Here is an 18,484-nt window from a genome sequence, read left to right as displayed (position 1 = left end):
ACATTTACTTTTCCTTCCCATAGAAAGTACTCCTGGATCAGTGCTTCTTTGTTCTCTTTGTGTCTCTGCTCTGTTCTCTCAAACCCCCAGTCGGTCGTGGCAGATGGCTGCTCATACTGAGCCTGGTTCAGCTGGAGGTTTCTTCCTGTTAAAAGGGAGTTTTTCCTCTCCACTGTCGCTACATGCATGCTCAGTATGAGGGATTGCTGCAAAGTCAACGCCATTGACTGTCCACTGTCTCTACATGTTCATCCGGGAGGAGTGAATGCTGCAAGTCACTGACTGGATGCAATCTGCTGGATTTCCTTAGATAGAAAAACGTTTTATCCCATTTGAATAAATAACTGAATCTGACTGCACTGTTTGATGGTTAGGATTAATTGGAATGTATGAACCTGACTTTAGTGAAGTGCCTTGAGACAACATGTGTTGTGAATTGCCGCTATATAAATAAACTGAATTGAATTGAACTGTATCTCAAATGCTTGATAGCAGATGTGTCTAATAATAGTTATTATGTTTAGTGGGCATCTACTTTTTCACATCTGGCCAGTTTGGTTTGGATAGTTTTTTCCCTTAATAAATGAAAACATTTAAAAACTGTATTTTGTTTTCACTCGGGCTATCTTTTAAATTAATTTTTGTTTGACACTTTTAAGACTGACAAAAAAGAAAAAACATAGGAAACCTGTACATACTTTTTCACTGTAATTTTGTCTCCAAAATCTATTCTATCTCTCTGTGCTGGGAAAAAGGTGTTTATGAAAGAAAATGTAGATCTGATAGGCTGCATGATCTACTCTTATCTGTGACTGATTTGCTCAATTTTGCCTTAAAAAATCGAATTTCACAGCTGGAGTCCAAAAGAAAAAAAAACAAACATTCAGGTGATTCAACAATTGTATTTACCCGTGTGTTGAGTTTCTCTCCCACAGACACCACTCTGTTCTGACTTCTGGGAGTAAAGTTCAGATTTCTTTCCAGCCTTTTTGTTTGACACTGAAACACAGAGATATGGGAAAACACACAGTAAATTTGCTCTCACACAGACTTAAAAACATCTCTTTCACTTAAAAGTAGAAAAAAAATGGTAAATTCCTGCTTCAAGTGTTAGCAGGTGCATAGTTTGGCAGGAATGTCACAAGAGCTTGGCCACTTTGGCAGGTATGCTCTCAGTGGGGGAATACATGGGAAATGGGAACTGGGATGCATGAACTCCGTGGGGATGTAGAGGAGGCTGGGGACATGGGTCGCATAGTCCAGAGAGATTTGTACAATATATCTTGGTACCATGGATGTGTGCCTTTTATATCTTAGTCAGACGCTGAGGATGCTCCCAACATGTGTCTTATTGTTGTACAACTTTGCGTTTTGTGAAGCATGATGCCCTCAAACAGAATCTACAACCTTGAATCTTCTATCAGCATGTTCAGGTTTCTTTTGTCTATGTTTATCATATTAGAATCATCTTCAACCACAGAAACTGTTCTTTGTCCTTAACACTTAATCTGCAGATATTAGTAATAGTTAATGATAAATACATATTTATGCACTGATAAATACACCCCTGAAATACATAAAATACTGAAAAGGTTAGACAAATCAGCTGTTTAGTCAGATTTTTTTTTTACCTTCCAACAAAACTAATAGCTTCTTCTTATTATCATTTTTTGTCTTTTTTTTCTTTTGTCCCTTTCATCTTGGCCAGGACCTGATTAAAAGTTTAGAAACATTAATATCTTATCTTTCATATATACGTCTCTCGATCTTGTCCTTCAGTATAAATCCATATTAGCTGAATCTATTAGTTTGGGAGGAGCCACCAATAACCAATCTGTACCACCTTAAAACCCATTTAAACTCCAAAATATCATGGCAGATTACAAGAACATTATTTTGTGAACCTAAGCCTTGTCATGTTTGCACTGATAAGTTATTTACACAGAAGTGGATTATTAAGAAGAGGATTACTTATACGGGAAATGGAGGTGTGAAGTAGTGCACCAGTTATGATCTTTTCACGTGAAACATGTACTGAGAACAAAACTAGTGTTTCTGGTCAGAGTTGCTACGTAACAGAAAATCAATGTAAAAATCCATTAAAAAACATTTATTTAAATCATTTTAATAGTTTTCCTTTTTATACTGATTTGCTTTTCTATCAGTTACTTTGTCTGAAAAGGTGTTACATGTTCGATTCTCAGTATAAGTTTCACTCAGAAAAAATATTTCCAATATAAACAATCTTTAACTTCTGTGTAAAAAAAAACACCCGGTTTGTTTGCGACAGTGATTTAAATGTTCATAAAACACCTTTATAGTTGTTTTAAGATAGTATTAGTCCTCTTTGGTCCTAGTCCCTCTCAGGTGTGCTGTTAGCTCCAGCATCTGGGACCTACAAAACTGGATTTAAACTAAATAAAGATCCCAAAAGAGCTGTATGCTAGCCGTAAAACATTAACTACTTATGATATTTTAACAGAATCCCATTTAATACAATTCTAAACTATCACTTTAATTCACACCATAGTCACATCCAGAACTGATTCATAGCAGTACTTAGGTGGCAAAAGAAATAAAATGATGATATATAACAATTTTCGGCAAAATATTTTCTCTTATACAATTCTTTTAAGGCCCTCAATGCAGCTCTCTATATTTGTGCTTTGTTTGTTGGACTTTCCTTTATAATTTTTGTCTTCGTAAATGAAATGCAGCTTGAAACTGAAATCATGTGATCAAACTGGTTTTGTAAAAGGTTCTACTTATTTTTCTTCTTCAACAACTTTTTGACATGCCCTAAATGAACTTTATTGCATTTAGATGAATCTGAACATACACAATTATTCTTAGATGATTTTTGGATAATATGCCCTTTCTATTCCACAGTCCTATGGATAGCTTGCTGCTTGTCATTAAGTGTCTGTATTTGCTCCTTAGATGTTTTCTTTAAATGGCAGACTTTGAATATAATATGCCCATCTCCTGGAGAGAGTTCTACATTTGGTTGGATACCATAAGCATTTTTTTTCTTTGAAATGAAAGGATGATGTGAGAATCCACGGCTTTCTTTGGAGGGTTACCGTAAAATAGGTAAAGGAAAAAATTATCTATAGGATAATAGGAAAGATGCATTTTTTCTAGCCTCTTTCTATGTTGTGTAGGTTATTTAGAAGGACAAAGAGAATGGACTTTTTGCTAAATCTACACACATACAAACACAGACATGTATGAAGAGATAGGTTGTCGGCTAATCCAGGCTAGTTTCAGCAGGACTATAGGGGGCTGGTCTAATCCTGTTATCGGGCCCAACAGATGTTGACAGAACAATAAACGGGGGACCAACATGGCACCACAACTCCAAGGAGGTCATGAGCCAAACTCATCAGAACAGCAGCAGGATCGCTGGCTAGCCAGAGTGAGCTGAACCCAGCGACGGTCACACATACTGGATCTCTGTGGCTGAGCACTTCAGTGCAACAACGCACGGCTTTCTTTTTACTGGTATGCAAAATTTTTTTTTTTTTCTGTTTTGTAAACTGTAAAATGATTCCCTCTGAAGAATACAGTTGTATCTGTGGTGGAACATGCTGCATTTGGAAATGTTGCCATTCTTTTGTAAATCTACTAACTCTACAGGAAATATAAGCAGAGACTCTGATATGGTGCATTATGCCCCCATTATTGCTAAATTGAATAAATTAATGATTTAATAATTATTGATAAGTTAAAAAGTTGACTGTCTTCACAGTAAAATTTGTCAATCTACACATCCAAAGTATAACACATATATATTTTAAATGTTGACAGATCTAGTATAAAGAGAAATTGAAATGAACTCAAACCAGTAATGGCAGGTCATAGCTTTACGGATTCAGGCATCAGACAGAAAGTCAATGATCGGTGCATCTCTGCTTACAGGATACATATTTTACCTTTCAGTTTCTTGCATTCACACTTTTTCACGGGGTCACTTTCACACACAGGACATAGAAATGCAGTAAAATCGCCTTACTGCTGACAACTTTGCATGCTTTTTCTCTCAAAAATCCACCAGTGGGCAAAAATAAAATGCTTAAGCCTTGCTTATTGCAATCAGTGTTTATGTCTTATTTTAATTATAGCCAAGTCCATCAGTCCTAAAGCATTTCTCCCTAAATTCCCATCACTTTAATTTTGGTACACAAGCAGTTCTGTGTAGGGGGTGCTGTGTATTGATTTCTTGTGTTGGTGTTTGAAAGAAAAACCTAGGTTTCTTTAGTTTGTAAAGGCATGCTACTTTCAAGTCTCATCTGACAGCAAAGGCTTTGAATATTTAGTCTTTGCATGTAATTCACATGTTAGTCTGAACCTAGTCAGCTGCAGCAGTTTGTGCAACACAAACAATTCAGAACAGAATCTGTGAAAATAGTCACCTGAGAAAAAAAGATAAACAGCCCCTCGTACCACAATGACTCAGCCTGTATCACATATAATTCTTTGTTCATGAAACGGAGAATGACGTGAGGAATCGGTACGCAGACAACTGAGAAACTCCCAAGCTCACAGGAAAAATTAAACAGAAGCAAAAAAACAACCAAAGAAGTGACATGATTACAGTATTAAAATGTGAGTTCTGAGAGTGACATTTTCCATAGCCAATAAATAAGTGACATATATTCATTAGACAATCACAGCCTGTGAGTGAGCTCTCCGCGAGACGAGAAGTAACAATGACGTTCCCAGTGAAGATGGGGAAGCGTTGCTCTCCCTCTCCCCGACTTTCTGGTTTGTGTCCCAGTTTAACTAAATCCTATTAAAAAGGCTTTCATCTCAGTGCACTTCATTACAGGCATAAACGCCACGGCTCACCCAAGAGAAAGGCACGGATTAGATGAGACGAGCTCATCTAAAATGTTATGCTCTTGAACCCCGGCTGTTTTTTCATAAAGACACTCATTTTAAATTCTCAATATTGGATTATCTACACAGACCCTCCAGTGCAGAAAGTGTCACTGAGGTCAGGCTTGTTGAGTTAACATACAGGCTTGTGTTTCTCTTCACCCTTGTACAGAGGTGAAATACTGAGTGGATTTTGACTGCAGAGGTGTGCATTTCCTGTAAAAATTAAACCAACATCCTTGGAAATTTTTGAACACGTTCTGGGGAGAAACAGAAAGAGAGAGAGAGAGGGAAGAAAGTAAATCTGGGTTCCTAATGCAAATGTAGAAGGAGAGGAAAAATGAGGACTGCAGGGAGGGAGCGCAGTATTGTCTGTGTATGATTGGATGCGATGGGTCAGAGGTTTTCACACACATTTATGAATGCTTATTTTAAGCAGAGCCCAAGCTGAGTTAATCTGTACTTTTTGCCTGAATGAGGGTGCTGATTAAAAGCCAATTATATGCTGCAGATTTGGCCCCTGGTGAAGACTGCTGATTTGACATGGTTTGGACTGTGTCCTGAGTGCGTGCCAGTAGGCCTCAGCTCCAGATAGCCAGGCGTGTGTTTAAAAGTCAGAAGGGAACAAGACATCAGCAGGCTTGATTTGAGGGTTTTTTGCAGTGGAACACAGAGTTCAAGTCAGAGCATTCTACTGAGAAACATTTTTATGATTAAAACAATAAAATTGAGTGTTTATTTCACTGTTTTGGCAACAATAAAGTCTAGTATTTGTGTCCATGTGCTTGACACAAATACCAGACACAATCCTTTTGTTACATGTCTTTATATTTTTGTCTTGTGTTTGTTTTTTTCTTCAGATATGAGATTAATAAAGGGATTTAGTATGGAGTATGGATGTGATTAATGTTTAACACGAGTGAATTGATGGAACACCCCTAATTTCCATCAGTTTTTCGTTGAATTTTAGATGAATCAGTTTTCAAATGTTTGTATCAGTAAAATCTGATTTGTTCAGATAAGAAAAGAAAGTTACATTTGTGAATGAGCTCCTAAGGGCCTCTTTTTGTGTTGCCAAATCAGGTGTGAAGCAGTATTCTGCTACCAAATGCCAGGAAAGAGAAGAGGATAGAGTTAGGACCTCTTCAATCCAGCATAGTTTACTTTAATATAGTCATGTTGATCAAATATTATTCCTGAAGAAAACACCTTATTGTTTTGCCATGTGGGTTTAATATATGTATGCAATTTTAACTGTACTTCTGTCAATGTTTTTGAATTTTCTTTGTCTCTTTTCTCAACGCTGCCAAGCATTATATTTGTTTTTTAACAATCTGAATAATTTAGTTTCCTGGGAATGTTACTAATTTTCCATTTTCCCACTTACATTTCTTTTCTTGTTTTAGGTCATTTAGAATTACCAAAGGTATTTATATTTCCTAAAGTCTAGAATAATGAAAGCAATTTTTTAAAGGCACATTTCATGACTAGGAACCTCTTTTCAACGTTTTATGCATTTTTGACTCTAGAAAGAAAAACAGCCAGACATTTATTAACTAGTTTAGGAAAAGTAAAAAGTGGAAAAATATAATGCACATATGAAAATAGCCAAACAAAAGGCTAAGGTCGTTGACAAGGGGGCAAGGTAGCAAAGGCTGGACAGTTCCAGAGGTCAACATGGCATTTCTGCGATAAAGTTAGTTAGGGGAAGAATTACAGCCAGAATTTATACAGAGACAGACTAGGAGCAATGAAGACAACATTAATACTGTTGTCAGAACATATGAGGGGGTCGAGCGGTACATGTATGTTCCACAACAATGAGAACATTGAGCTGACTGAGCAGCTGGGAACCGGCTGCCTGGGTGACCCAGATTGGTTTGTTGTAATTTTGGTTATGAAAGATGAGATGTGCCTTATCATAATGAGTGTGGTTTTGTGGCTGTTGAGCAGAGTAATTCATTTTCTAGTGTGCTTCCAGTACAGACCCTTGATAAATAGATCAGCCTACTTTGATGCACGACATGAATAAAAACACCAAAAAAATCTTTTTAAGAGGTTCAGTCCTATTTGTGCATTATACCATTCTCAGATGCAGTGATTACATTTACGACAATAACTAGCACTGTAATAAATTATTATGTTATATGTAAAATGTAATGTTATTATTGCCTCAAAAATGTTATTATAATTCATTTGTTATGTTAAGGGATTATGAAACTAAAAATGTCCAAAATTATTAATTATTGGCTGGTATTAATTTCCAGCCCTTATTACATTACTAGTTGCTGCAAATGCTTGAAGGTTTGATGGAGAATTTCACTTAGTTAGCATCAACAAGAAATCTGACTGTTTTATCAGTCAGGCAGGATGGGGTTAATAGCTCCTAAAGATGCAGCAGCTGAGAGAAAATAGATGAAATCCTTTGCTGCCTGTTAGCATCTTGTCCTTGACATCATTACTCCTCCAGCTTGTCAGTGTTCTACTGCTGTGACCCACCCACAGGAACTTACTTGGGTTCAACACCACAAGGATATATGCAGAAAACAAGGTGTCTCACAACCAATTGCCCATAGGGTGTTTTTTTGTCTATTGTTATCTCAGGAAGTGGTAGTCCCTTTGTTTAGCTGTTTGTTTTCTTGAAGAGACTCTTAGGAAGAATTTTAACACAGAAGCAAATAAAAACATATTAGCTTTATATCAGCTAAATTACTTTATGAGCTGAGAAATAAACTAGGGAAGGGAAGGGTTAGAAAGTAATTTGTTGGAGTCTTTTTAGTCTCCTTGGTGGCAAATATCACTGAGTGCAGACATTTTGATTTATAGCTGCCCCCTGGGTAGCAGGTTACACAAAGTACCTTTGAGGTTTCATGTATTTGATCCCATTGCATGATGCAAAGTCAGTTTTAAATCACTTTCTATTATGCCAGGACACAGGAGCATAATGTTGAAGCTCAGGAGTCCTGTCAATAACATGGAGGACACCTCTACAGGCTCACCTTCGTGTCAAGGAAGAGATCATTCTCAGCATGATTTCACCAGGTCTGTACGTGTCTCTCTGTGTCTGGGAGTTTCTGTGAGTGCAGAAAAGGCAGCAGAGGATCTGAGAGCCAGTTGATGACTGGAGGCATCCTGACAACCCCAACCTTCCCTCTCTAACTATTATTTCTCCTCTCTCCCCTTGTCCTCCCCCACTTCTTTTGCCTGTCTTTATTATTAGTGGCAGCTAAAGGCAGTCGACCAGAAAATTCCCATCGAGAAACAGAACACACATCTGCATTTTACAGCCCTGCTTCAGCTACGTCAGCTATGGGGGAATAAATTAATACATGAATAACAATGAAAATCATCCATGAGTTTCCTCCCCCAGTCTCTAAATGGCAATGTGTGCATGTGTAGGAGGGGGAGGGGTGGAGCCAGGGGTTTGCAAGTGAAAACCAGGGTGTGTTTACAGAAAATCTATAGCCCACATAAAAGATATATCACAATGCAGAAGGGTATGAACACAGAGAATTGATTTCATTTATAAAATTATTTGATGATTCATTTTATCAATTTAAACACTGGTTTCTTATAATTCAAGATTTTACGAAAAGTATTTTTAATTTTGACACAATCATTCACATCAAAATTAACGTTTTTCCAGTTTTATAAGCAACTTAACATAAATTTTATCAGTGGTGCTGTCTATTCGACACATACATTTCTTCTTTTTTTTATTGCTTTTTTTTTAATTACACGTTTCAGATCAATCTAAATTCATTATCAGACAAAAATAACCAAATAACTTTTTGATGGTTTCATTTATTAAATGTCTTTATAATTTTCTCACAACATGAAGCACATTGAAAGATTTCAAATAGCAAAATACTAAAGTCACTGACAAGGAAGGATTATAAAGCCATTTCTAAGGCATTGGGGCTCCTCTGAAACACAATAAGAGTCATTAACCACATGATTAAACAGTGATGAACCTTCTCTGGATTGGCTGGCCTCACTCCAACAGCACATTGCAGACTCATCCAGATGGTCACAAAATAACCCAGAATGGAAGCACAAAAGCACTGTAGGTCTCACTTAATTCAGTTAGGTTCAGTCCTCATGATTCGACAATAAGAAAGGCACTGGGCAAAAATTGCATCTATGGATGAGTTTCAAGGCAAAAACCATTGCATTGTAAAACAAACACACAGGATTGTCATTTGCTAAAAAACATTTAGGAAAATACCCTATGGATTGACAAGGCAAAAGTAAAACTTTCTAAAAGGTCTGGGTCCCATTGCAGCTGGCATTTTGGAAAAAAACACATCATCCGGGCAATCAAACATGGTAGTGGTGGTGTAATGCTCTAGGGTTGCTTTGTTGCTCCAGGATCTTATCTATGATTCCCTCTCGATCCAACTGGGATGAGTTCCCACAGTTTGATCGAGAGGGAATCATGGATTAGATCAAACTGTAGTAATCATGGATTCTGCTCTTTACCAGAAAATGCTGAAGAATGACAGGCCATTAGTTTGTGACTTTTTCCCATCCGCACTTAGGTTATGCAGCAGCAAAGCACACCAGCAAGTCCATCTTCCAGGGATGGCAACACTTATTAACCAATATATGCATGCTGCTTATCCACTTAAATCTAAATGATAGAAACAAAAATGTCTACCTCAACCAGACCCAATTTTAACACTAAGCAGATAAATAAGAAAAAGTAAAAAGATGATTAAGATGCATCAACACAGCACCATCAGTGCAACACAATCTAAACCACCCAAGCAACCTTTCCAATAAAAACTCAGACTCTGTTCTTTACAACAGTAGAAGTATCACCACTCTATGTGCAAAACTCATTTCCCTCACTGTGACTGTTGAATGATGTTGGCTATGCGATTTTTTAAACACCCTTAAATTCTATTGACTCTCCTGCTGAGAAAATGCTCTGCTCAACAAAAAATGTCTGACTAGGTTACAGCAGATTTTTACACACAGAGGGTAGAGTAGTGTTATTTTCCATTACCTTCATTCTTATTTTATCATCTTTTACATCTCTCAAGATGTAAAAGATGAACAGGAGGTTTTTAATTGCTGAAGAGTGTAGCCAGACAGACTGTTGTGTCGACTCTTCCACAGACGAGGAGGAGTTATCGAGACTGGGATACAAGTGATCTAGAGTATGAAATCCCATCATCAGAAGGGTATCTAATCCATTTTGTTATTAGTTTTATGTACTAAATAATAATTTATTGTTGTAAATGGTCAGTTTCATAGCATAATTACCTATGAGGCTAACGAAATATAGTTTGTGTTTAAAACTGTTTTGAATAGTTTGATAGGACACAGCTTTTACCAAAACATGTCTGTTTTTTCTGTTAATATCTGTCTTTTTTATATTACTTTATATCTGTTTCCTTTTGTGACTTTACAGTGATTGTAATGATTATGATTAAGATTATCTACCAGCATTATCTTGAAGGGCATCCTGCAGTCAGTCTCAAGCAGGGCCACATCTGCACCTCCTTCATCTGCTCCTCCTGCAACCCCACATCCAGACCTTCATCAGTTTCTACCCGTGTTCATAACTTTTTCTAGCCGATAGATGTGAATAATTTTCTGCCTAGGGCTTTTAGGCCTCGGGTTTATTAAATCGTCATTTGAACATTTTGGTTTGGTATTTACTTGTTGTCTGATAGTAAAATTAGTTTGATGCAAAAACTATGTAAGAGGGTAAATATTTTTTCAAGGCACTACACGGTGGTGCAGTTGGTAGCACTGTTGCCTTGCAGCAAGAAGGTCCTGGGTTCAATTCCCAGCCCGGGGTCTTTCTGCATGGAGTTTGCATGTTCTCCCCGTGCATGCGTGGGTTCTCACCGGATACTCCAGCTTCCTCCCACAGTCCAAAGACATGCCTGTTAGGTTAATTGGTCACTCTAAATTGCCCTTAGGTGGTAGAATGAGTGTGTGCTTGGTTGTTTGTGTGTTGCCCTGCGATGGACTGGCGACCTATCCAGGGTGTACCCTGCCTCTCGCCCATAGACTGCTGGAGATAGGCACCAGCTTCCCCGCGACCCACTATGGAATAAGCGGTAGAAAATGACTGACTGACTACCCACCTGCATTTTTGGTGCATGATATAATAACATTTGATACAAAAAAATGCACAAATGTATACAAATATATATCTTGGTGTAACACCCAAGGCACAAGATTGGAACATTAGAATGTATGCTAAGCAAAAGCCAACTTGTCATCTACCCCTGTGAGATGGCTTTGTTAGCATACCACACATTTACTACCACCCTCATTCTCATCTCATTCAGCCCAGATTACATCTGTTTACCAGCACTTGTCTACCTCAATTACATGTACAACACTGCAAGGGTCTCTAGAGGTCCACCAAGCCGCACACGAGCAAACACTCAAACTGTTTGCAGTCTATTCTGCTCACTGAGTGTTACACAACAGCTCTGGTGAGATCAGTTTAAATTTAAAATGATGCTTCTCTTGTTGCTGACAAGGAAACTTGGCGACTCTCTGCAGAGATCCCCCGTTACTTCATCACTTGTGTTGGAAAGAATGTAAAGGATGGAGGTTACCTGTGAACTTTGGAAACTATGGGGTATAACAAAAACCATTTTAGGCAATACATCATCTACCGTCTAATACCCGACAGCTCTAGCATGCAGTGTAAAAGACGGTGTTTGTCTTCATCTGCCCCGCATCCTCTCACACCACCCACTCTTCTCTGTTCAGATTGGTCTCTAAGTGACTTCACCAATCTTTAGCCCTTCTCTGTTGCTCATACATCCCTCCCCATCCACTTTATTCTTCTCTATCTCCCCTATTATTCTACCTCTTCCCCTCTCTCCAACATCTATTCCTACCCTTAGATGTGGCTGGTAATAAGTCACTCTGCTGTAATTTAGGACTTCCAAAATCCTGTAATGATGGGGATCAGAGAAAGGCTAAGGTAGAGGTGAGACGAGAGGGGTTACAGGGCCTGTTCTCTGGCTAGAAAGAAAGCCTTTCATGAGGCTTTTTACAGGCAGTCACTGGTTGAAAAGGGTAACACTTTCCAAAACGAAAACAACTTTAGGGACAAAATTAGGACTTTAGGGTCTTAATTTGCTTAGGACTTTATTATTTTGAAACAATTATAACATTGCTATCACAAACATCAAAAAGAAAGAATAATTTTTGTGAAAACATTCTTTAAAAAATAATTACTTCGGTTTTAGCAGAATTTAGCAGAATAGAATGAAGCAACATCTCAAATGTACTGTGATTCACCTTGCAAGGACTATTTTGAAAGGAGAAATAAGGTAAATTATTATAGCATCTGACTCACAATGAGATGACTGCAGTCATATAATTCTCTTTAGTCAAATCCGGCTAAATCTAATTTTTTTTTTTTACTTTGAACCATATTCAGTTTAAGCATTAGTCTGTTAAATTTTGCCATAGTTATCCAAACAATTAAACCTTATTAGCTATGTTACCTTGTGCTAGAGAATTATTTTCAGCTCAAAAATTGACTAATTTGTTTTACATTGGTGCAGAGCTGAGGCGCATTGTGGCTGCAGCTGGCAGATATTTTAATACACCCTGTTAGGTAAACTAGCTGTAAATGTATCCGTTTGTCTTTGAGGTTCCTTTAATTGCCTTTTAACTTTCTTATGGTTCTTAAAGATGCCCAATTGGTGCTTGTGTGGAATACATTTTAATTAGTTCACAGTAATGTTTGTGTCTCAAGCTCCATATTTCATGATAAAACCTCCATTTAAATGGTGGACACAATCACTGCTCTATGAAGACTATAGGTCAAACTGACATGTAATGGTTTTAGTAGAGGACCAAAATGCAGAGAGGAGGCAGAAGGATGAAAATGTTTTACTATTTTTTATTAATGATGTGTCCTTCTGTGTTGAGGCTTTGAAGTGTGTGTCGAGTAATCCAGGAAGATTTTTGTGAAGCATGTCTCAAGGCTTGTGTTGATGTCTGAGGCCGTCAGCCGTACCATCCGACTGTTTCAGGAACTGAGCCGCTGGTGTATAAACCAGTATAAACTTTTTGTTGCTTTTCTGGCTCCCCTGCTTCATCTCTGCCCTGTTGAAGGATATTTTCTTAACCAGGCCAAATCATATCAGAAAAGTGCTCCGTTGTGGCCTTGAAGTTAGGATTTGGCACTCTTGCCGCAACGGCTCACATTCGATTCCCAGTTAGCAGCTTTCCAGGTCCATCTTGGAAAAGAGCTTTTTATTTTCAATGCAGCTTTACCTGGTTAAGTAAAGGTCATCATTATAAGCACGGTAATACAATCACATTCATATTACAACCTTCTACTCTATTTGTCTCCTCTTTTCCTTTTGATCCAGCCATTGTATCATAAAGAAAAATTAGGATAATATTCAGACCATATTCAGAATGTATTTATTGGCATCACAAAACCATTAATTTATTTATTAAATTCAAACACAGCAAAGTCATGTCATTATAATAATTTTGTCTGTTGGACATTTATTGTCCACTTGGCAGCACAGCAGAGCAAATAAAGCATCATGATGCTTCAGCTGAGGAGTTGAGCAATTGGATTGAACGCTTCAGCGCTTCATGGGGCTTTATTTCGCCATTACTAGTTTCTACTAAAAAACAGGAAAATCTGAAATATACAAAAACTAAAGTCCAGAAAACGTGCAATAAGTGGGCGTGTTGTTCGCCACAAAGACCTGTTAATGCGTGCGCATTGGATAACAGGTGCAGACCGTCCTATGTAGAGAACTTTGCATGTGATGCTGGCTGTATGAAATTCGAAGCCACGGAGTTGGAGGTCATAATAATAATACTAACAATAATAATAAATAATACTAACAAGAAGAAGAAGAAATATTATAAATGCACTTTTTAAAAACATTTGAAAAGATAAAATAATAAAAGCTAAAGTGAAAAGATTGAATATCAATCCTAAAACCAGGCACCCTTTGGTTTTTTTTAGTGAAGAGGTTAGCAAATTTATTGCAGGCCCTGTACAGGAAATTGTTCTTAACTGCAATACTCGACAGAAACTTCTGTAGCTCCCCTGATCTCTTAGCAGCCTCCCTGACCAGTTTCTGTCCTTTGGGAAAAAAGTCCACTTTTTGTGAAGGCAGAGCAGTTCCAAGTATTGGACAGTTTTCCCATAGTGGCTTATTGTTTGTAATTTGGTCTGTACTGACATGATAACATCACAAAGTTGCTGTAGATTTGTTGGATGTACATCCATTATGCAAATTTCCCCTTCCACTACATACCAACGGCACTCTATTGGGTTGAGATCTGGTGATGGAGGAAACCCCCGGAATTTCGTGTTCAATTCAATTCAATTCAATTCAAAAATACTTTATTAATCCCAAAGGGAAATTAAAAACAGATTGGAAAAACATTGCTGGTCTAGTCTAGATTTCTGCTGTGTCTTTCAAAAGACAGGTTAAAAATTTAGCATAAATGACAATAAAACATGGGTCTATCATCTTGTTTGTATGTTAAAACACTGCAGCCTACCTGAGTAGTTATCATTGCTGACCATGTCTCTTTATGACCACAATCAAGAAACCAGTTTAAACTCTGCGACATGGAAGCTTTGTGACATCCTGATGGAATGGCCATCAAAAGATTGGTACATTGTGGTCATAAAGAGACATGGTCAGCAATGATAGCTACTCAGGTAGGCTGCAGTGTTTAAACATACAAACAAGATGATAGACCCATCTTTTATTGTCATTTATGCTACATTTTTAACCCGTCTTCTGAAAGTCACAGCAGAAATCTAGACTAGACCAGCAATGTTTTTCCAATCTGTTTTAGTCCAATTTTGATAAACCTGTGAACTGTTAATTTTTGCGTAGCTAACAGTAGCAGTACCCAGTGTGGTCTTCTTCATCTGCTTCAAGATTCAGTGTGTTGTGCATTCAGACAACACATTATGCATACCTTGGTTTAATAAGTGATTATTTGAGCCACTGTTGCCTTTCTACCATCACACTACTGCTCACTTGATATTTTCTTCTTTTTTGACCATTCTCTGTGATCCTAAGAGATGATTCTCTGTGGAAATCTGATCAGTAGTTTCTGAAATACTCAGGTAAGACCAGCTGGTATCAACAACGCTACATTCAAAGTCACTTAAATCACTTTTGCCACTGTCGTGGTGCTCCAGGGAAACTTCAGAAAACCATCTTCATTATGACTAGTATTTAAATGCATTGAGTTGTGATAAATGTGTTAAATTATGTCCAGACTTTGAGGTAAAATGCAAAAATTGACTGAGAAAAAGAGTCATATCAAGTGACCCAACTGACAAAATACTGTATAAACAGCTTGATATTTTCTGACATTTAGTAAACTCACCAACACTTCAATTTATTTAGCAGATATGTCTGCAACAGCTGTGGTTACTGTGATGGTTTATGTATCAGACAGACCAGATAAGGCCTGATAGTTAGAGTCACATGGCCTTCTCCACAGACACATCCAGCTGACCTGTTAGAACCCAGGTAAACACAGACATTGTATGGCTTTTGAAAGATATGCCCCCGTTCTGTGGCCTTAAAGGCGCCAGACCTTATGCTTCTCGCTACACTGAGCTCTGCATGTCAGCCCGGCTTGCCTGTCGACCTTTTCTCAGATTCTGAACTGCTGCTACAAAGTGGGGCTGCACCCTTGGGCAAAGAGAGGAAGAGCGAGGGAAGGACAGTGAGTAGAAGGGACTGGAGGTGAGCAAATGTTAACAAAAGCACATGACTCCAAAGCTTCATAGAATTTTAGGCAATTAAGTAATCCACAAACAAAAAGACAGCAAAGTGGAAAAAAATAATATTGTAACTACAAACAAGGTATATCCTCATTTGTGTTTATTCTTTTCATTAATAGAATATTCATATAAACTGTCACACTGAGCTCACAACTTATATACACTACAAAGTCAAGAGGTACACCTTTGTTCAAAAGCATTAAAAGACAGGAGAAATTTCTCAGAAAAATAGGAAAAGCACAAGGCAAAACAAATATAAATGCAGATGTACACATGCATTCATGCACAAAAGCCTTGGCTTTAATCCGGTTCCTTATACTTTACTAAAACAGAGCAAAAGCAATAGTTACAGAGACACTGATAGGAACACTAAAAGAAAAGAGAAGGACTACTCTATCTATATTAGCACTTGTTCACACCACAATAAATATGAAAGAATCAGAGCAAGTAAAAATCCGAAGAGCACAACAGGAACTACAAAAACAAATGCAGAATATGCCCCTGCCCACATAGAAAACCTTCATACTTATTAAAAACTAACACAACAGAAACAAACACACATGGCCTAACAGTGAGTTATCAACGTGTTAGAATAATGAATTCAATTCAATTCAATTCAATTCAATTCAATTGAAAGATACTTTATTGATCCCCAAGGGGAAATTAGAATTCCAGTACAACCCATCCAAACATACATCATGACACAAGACAAGGGGGGACGGGTCACCGAGGCTTTGCTGCCCACTCACAGGCGCTGCCCTTGCTAGATGAGAAAAGAGGCCACATTAGGTAAGTAGAGGAAAAAAATCATATTTCACACTTTATCCTTAGCAGGATACAGTTTGAGATTGCAAAAAACCTCAGAATAAAGAAGCAACAGTTGACAAAACAACATCATGCCGGGAACGGTGAAGGTGGTGTGAGGGGGTGCATATCTTTATCTTGAGCATGTGTGTGTGTGCTTGTGAGTGTGTGCAAGTAAGTCCATGAAGCACTGTCACAGAGGCCATTGTCCTTGATGGTTCGTTGGAATGTTCATCAACCAGCCACAAAGTTCTGAGCAGGTCCACAGGTGTTCTCAGGGAAGGGAGGGGGCAGAGGGAGCAGAGCGTCATGTTTACTTAACTTCCAGGAGAAGTTGAAGATAACCAGCCATCAAGGCCGTGCAGGGGAGCCAGATTCAGAAAAACACTAATTATTTGGGTTAGGCTGACTCTTAATTTTTCGTCAGCCTTGAGAGTCTGACTGGTGCTTCTCAAAGGCAAATCCAAACAGCCAAATTCCTGGTCTTTCGCCAGATCCGAGCGAACAACTTTCCCCAAGATTTATCCCATTTCACCCCTGAGTCCAGGAACCGCAACCTGCCTGCGATCCTAAGGATCACATCCAGTCTGCGATTCAGCTCACGTAACATCTCAGTCTGAGTGTTGATCGCCCTGAAGATCCAATCATACATGCCAGGCAGCCTTACAATGGCCAGAACAGCTGCTGACACTCTCAGAATTTCTCGATATGCCAGGTAACCGCTGACTCCGAAAAGCAGAAATCCTGATATCAAACATTCAATTATATACACATCTTCCACATCCTCAACTGACATTATCGACAAACACACAATCCTCCACTTCTGCCAGGAGTCCATCGTGTATCCAGAGAAAAACGTCCAGTCCGGACAAGTTGGGTTCTCCTTCACCCCGTCTTCTCCTTGAGAACATTTGATCAATTGCATTGAGAGGCCAGCTGACCAAATCCATAACTAAGAATTTGGAAGATATGCAAAAAGAGGCTCCAAAGACAAGACACAGAGCTGAAGCAGGGCAGATATGGGAGGGGGTGGGAGACAGAGAAAAAGCGTCCTCCTCCACCGAGAGCAGAAAGAAAGGATTGATGCCCTGCCCAATGTCCCTCTGCTGATTTATTTTTTTTCCAAATGAAATGAATTTAGGAAGCAAAGAATAAATTAAGTAATGTGCATGGGGGCTGGGGTTGTCAAAGAAGATGCTTGTTTTTGAGGCATTCATACCAGAACAGCAAATAGTCCCTGCCAAAGAAAGGCATCTCCATAGCACAATGCCACCACCACCATGTTTCATTGTGGGGATGGTGTGTTCAAGGTGATATGCATAGAGCTGTGCATGTAGGGCAAAGGGTTGTTTTTGTCTTATCTGACCATAGAACCTTAGTTACCTGTTGGTTGTGTTCCATACATGGTTTGCAAACTGGATTTTTGATGGCTTTCTTTCAACAATGCCCTTCTTCTTGGGTTTCTTCTACAAAGGCCAAATTTGTGCAGTCTACAACTAAAAGGTGAAAATGGAAGTTTGGAATGTCACTTTTGTAACCTAAACCTGCTTTAAACTTCTCCGCAACTTCGTCCCTGACCTGTCTGGTGTGTCTGTTGGTCTGCATAATAATGTTTGTTCTTGGATACCTGTAACACCCTCACAAAAAAGCTGCATTGATATGGAAACTGAATCACAATCAAGTGGACTCTATTTACTAACTTGGTGGCCTCTGAATGCAAATGCGCCACTTTGTGTAGGGCAGTTACAGAAAACCCTGTTAAAATACATTGAAGTTTGTGGATGCAATGTTACAAAATGTTTAAAAAGGCACTGTACGTGTCATAATCTGCCTGTGTTAGGGTTTTTTAAGTTTGAGTTTTGTTTTCTCTGCACTACCATGTTCTTCAGTTGCTATTATTTCAGTTCATTCATGTTGATCATAATTATCATTCATTCATGCAATTAAGATTACTTTCTTGCATTCCTGTTAGATGTTTGTATTTCCTTGTAGATTTGCTCCTCCCTGTTCTTTGTTAGTTCC

At 38.4% G+C, this 18,484-nt stretch overlaps 1 protein-coding gene across 2 annotated transcripts in view; it reads right to left on the bottom strand.

Moving 5' to 3' along the window:
• Positions 1 to 18,484, bottom strand: part of LOC124863683 (zinc finger protein 385C-like) — a 213,753-nt gene that overhangs the window by 115,593 nt on the left and 79,676 nt on the right. For both annotated transcript variants that reach the window (XM_047358112.1, XM_047358113.1), the window contains exon 3: positions 910 to 999. In XM_047358112.1, the coding sequence (XP_047214068.1) occupies positions 910 to 999 (90 nt within the window). The remainder of the gene's footprint in view (positions 1 to 909; positions 1,000 to 18,484) is intronic.

This window comes from Girardinichthys multiradiatus, chromosome Y, assembly GCF_021462225.1.
Source record: "Girardinichthys multiradiatus isolate DD_20200921_A chromosome Y, DD_fGirMul_XY1, whole genome shotgun sequence".
NCBI lineage: Eukaryota > Metazoa > Chordata > Actinopteri > Cyprinodontiformes > Goodeidae > Girardinichthys > Girardinichthys multiradiatus.
This window is presented reverse-complemented; position numbering and strand designations above follow the sequence as displayed.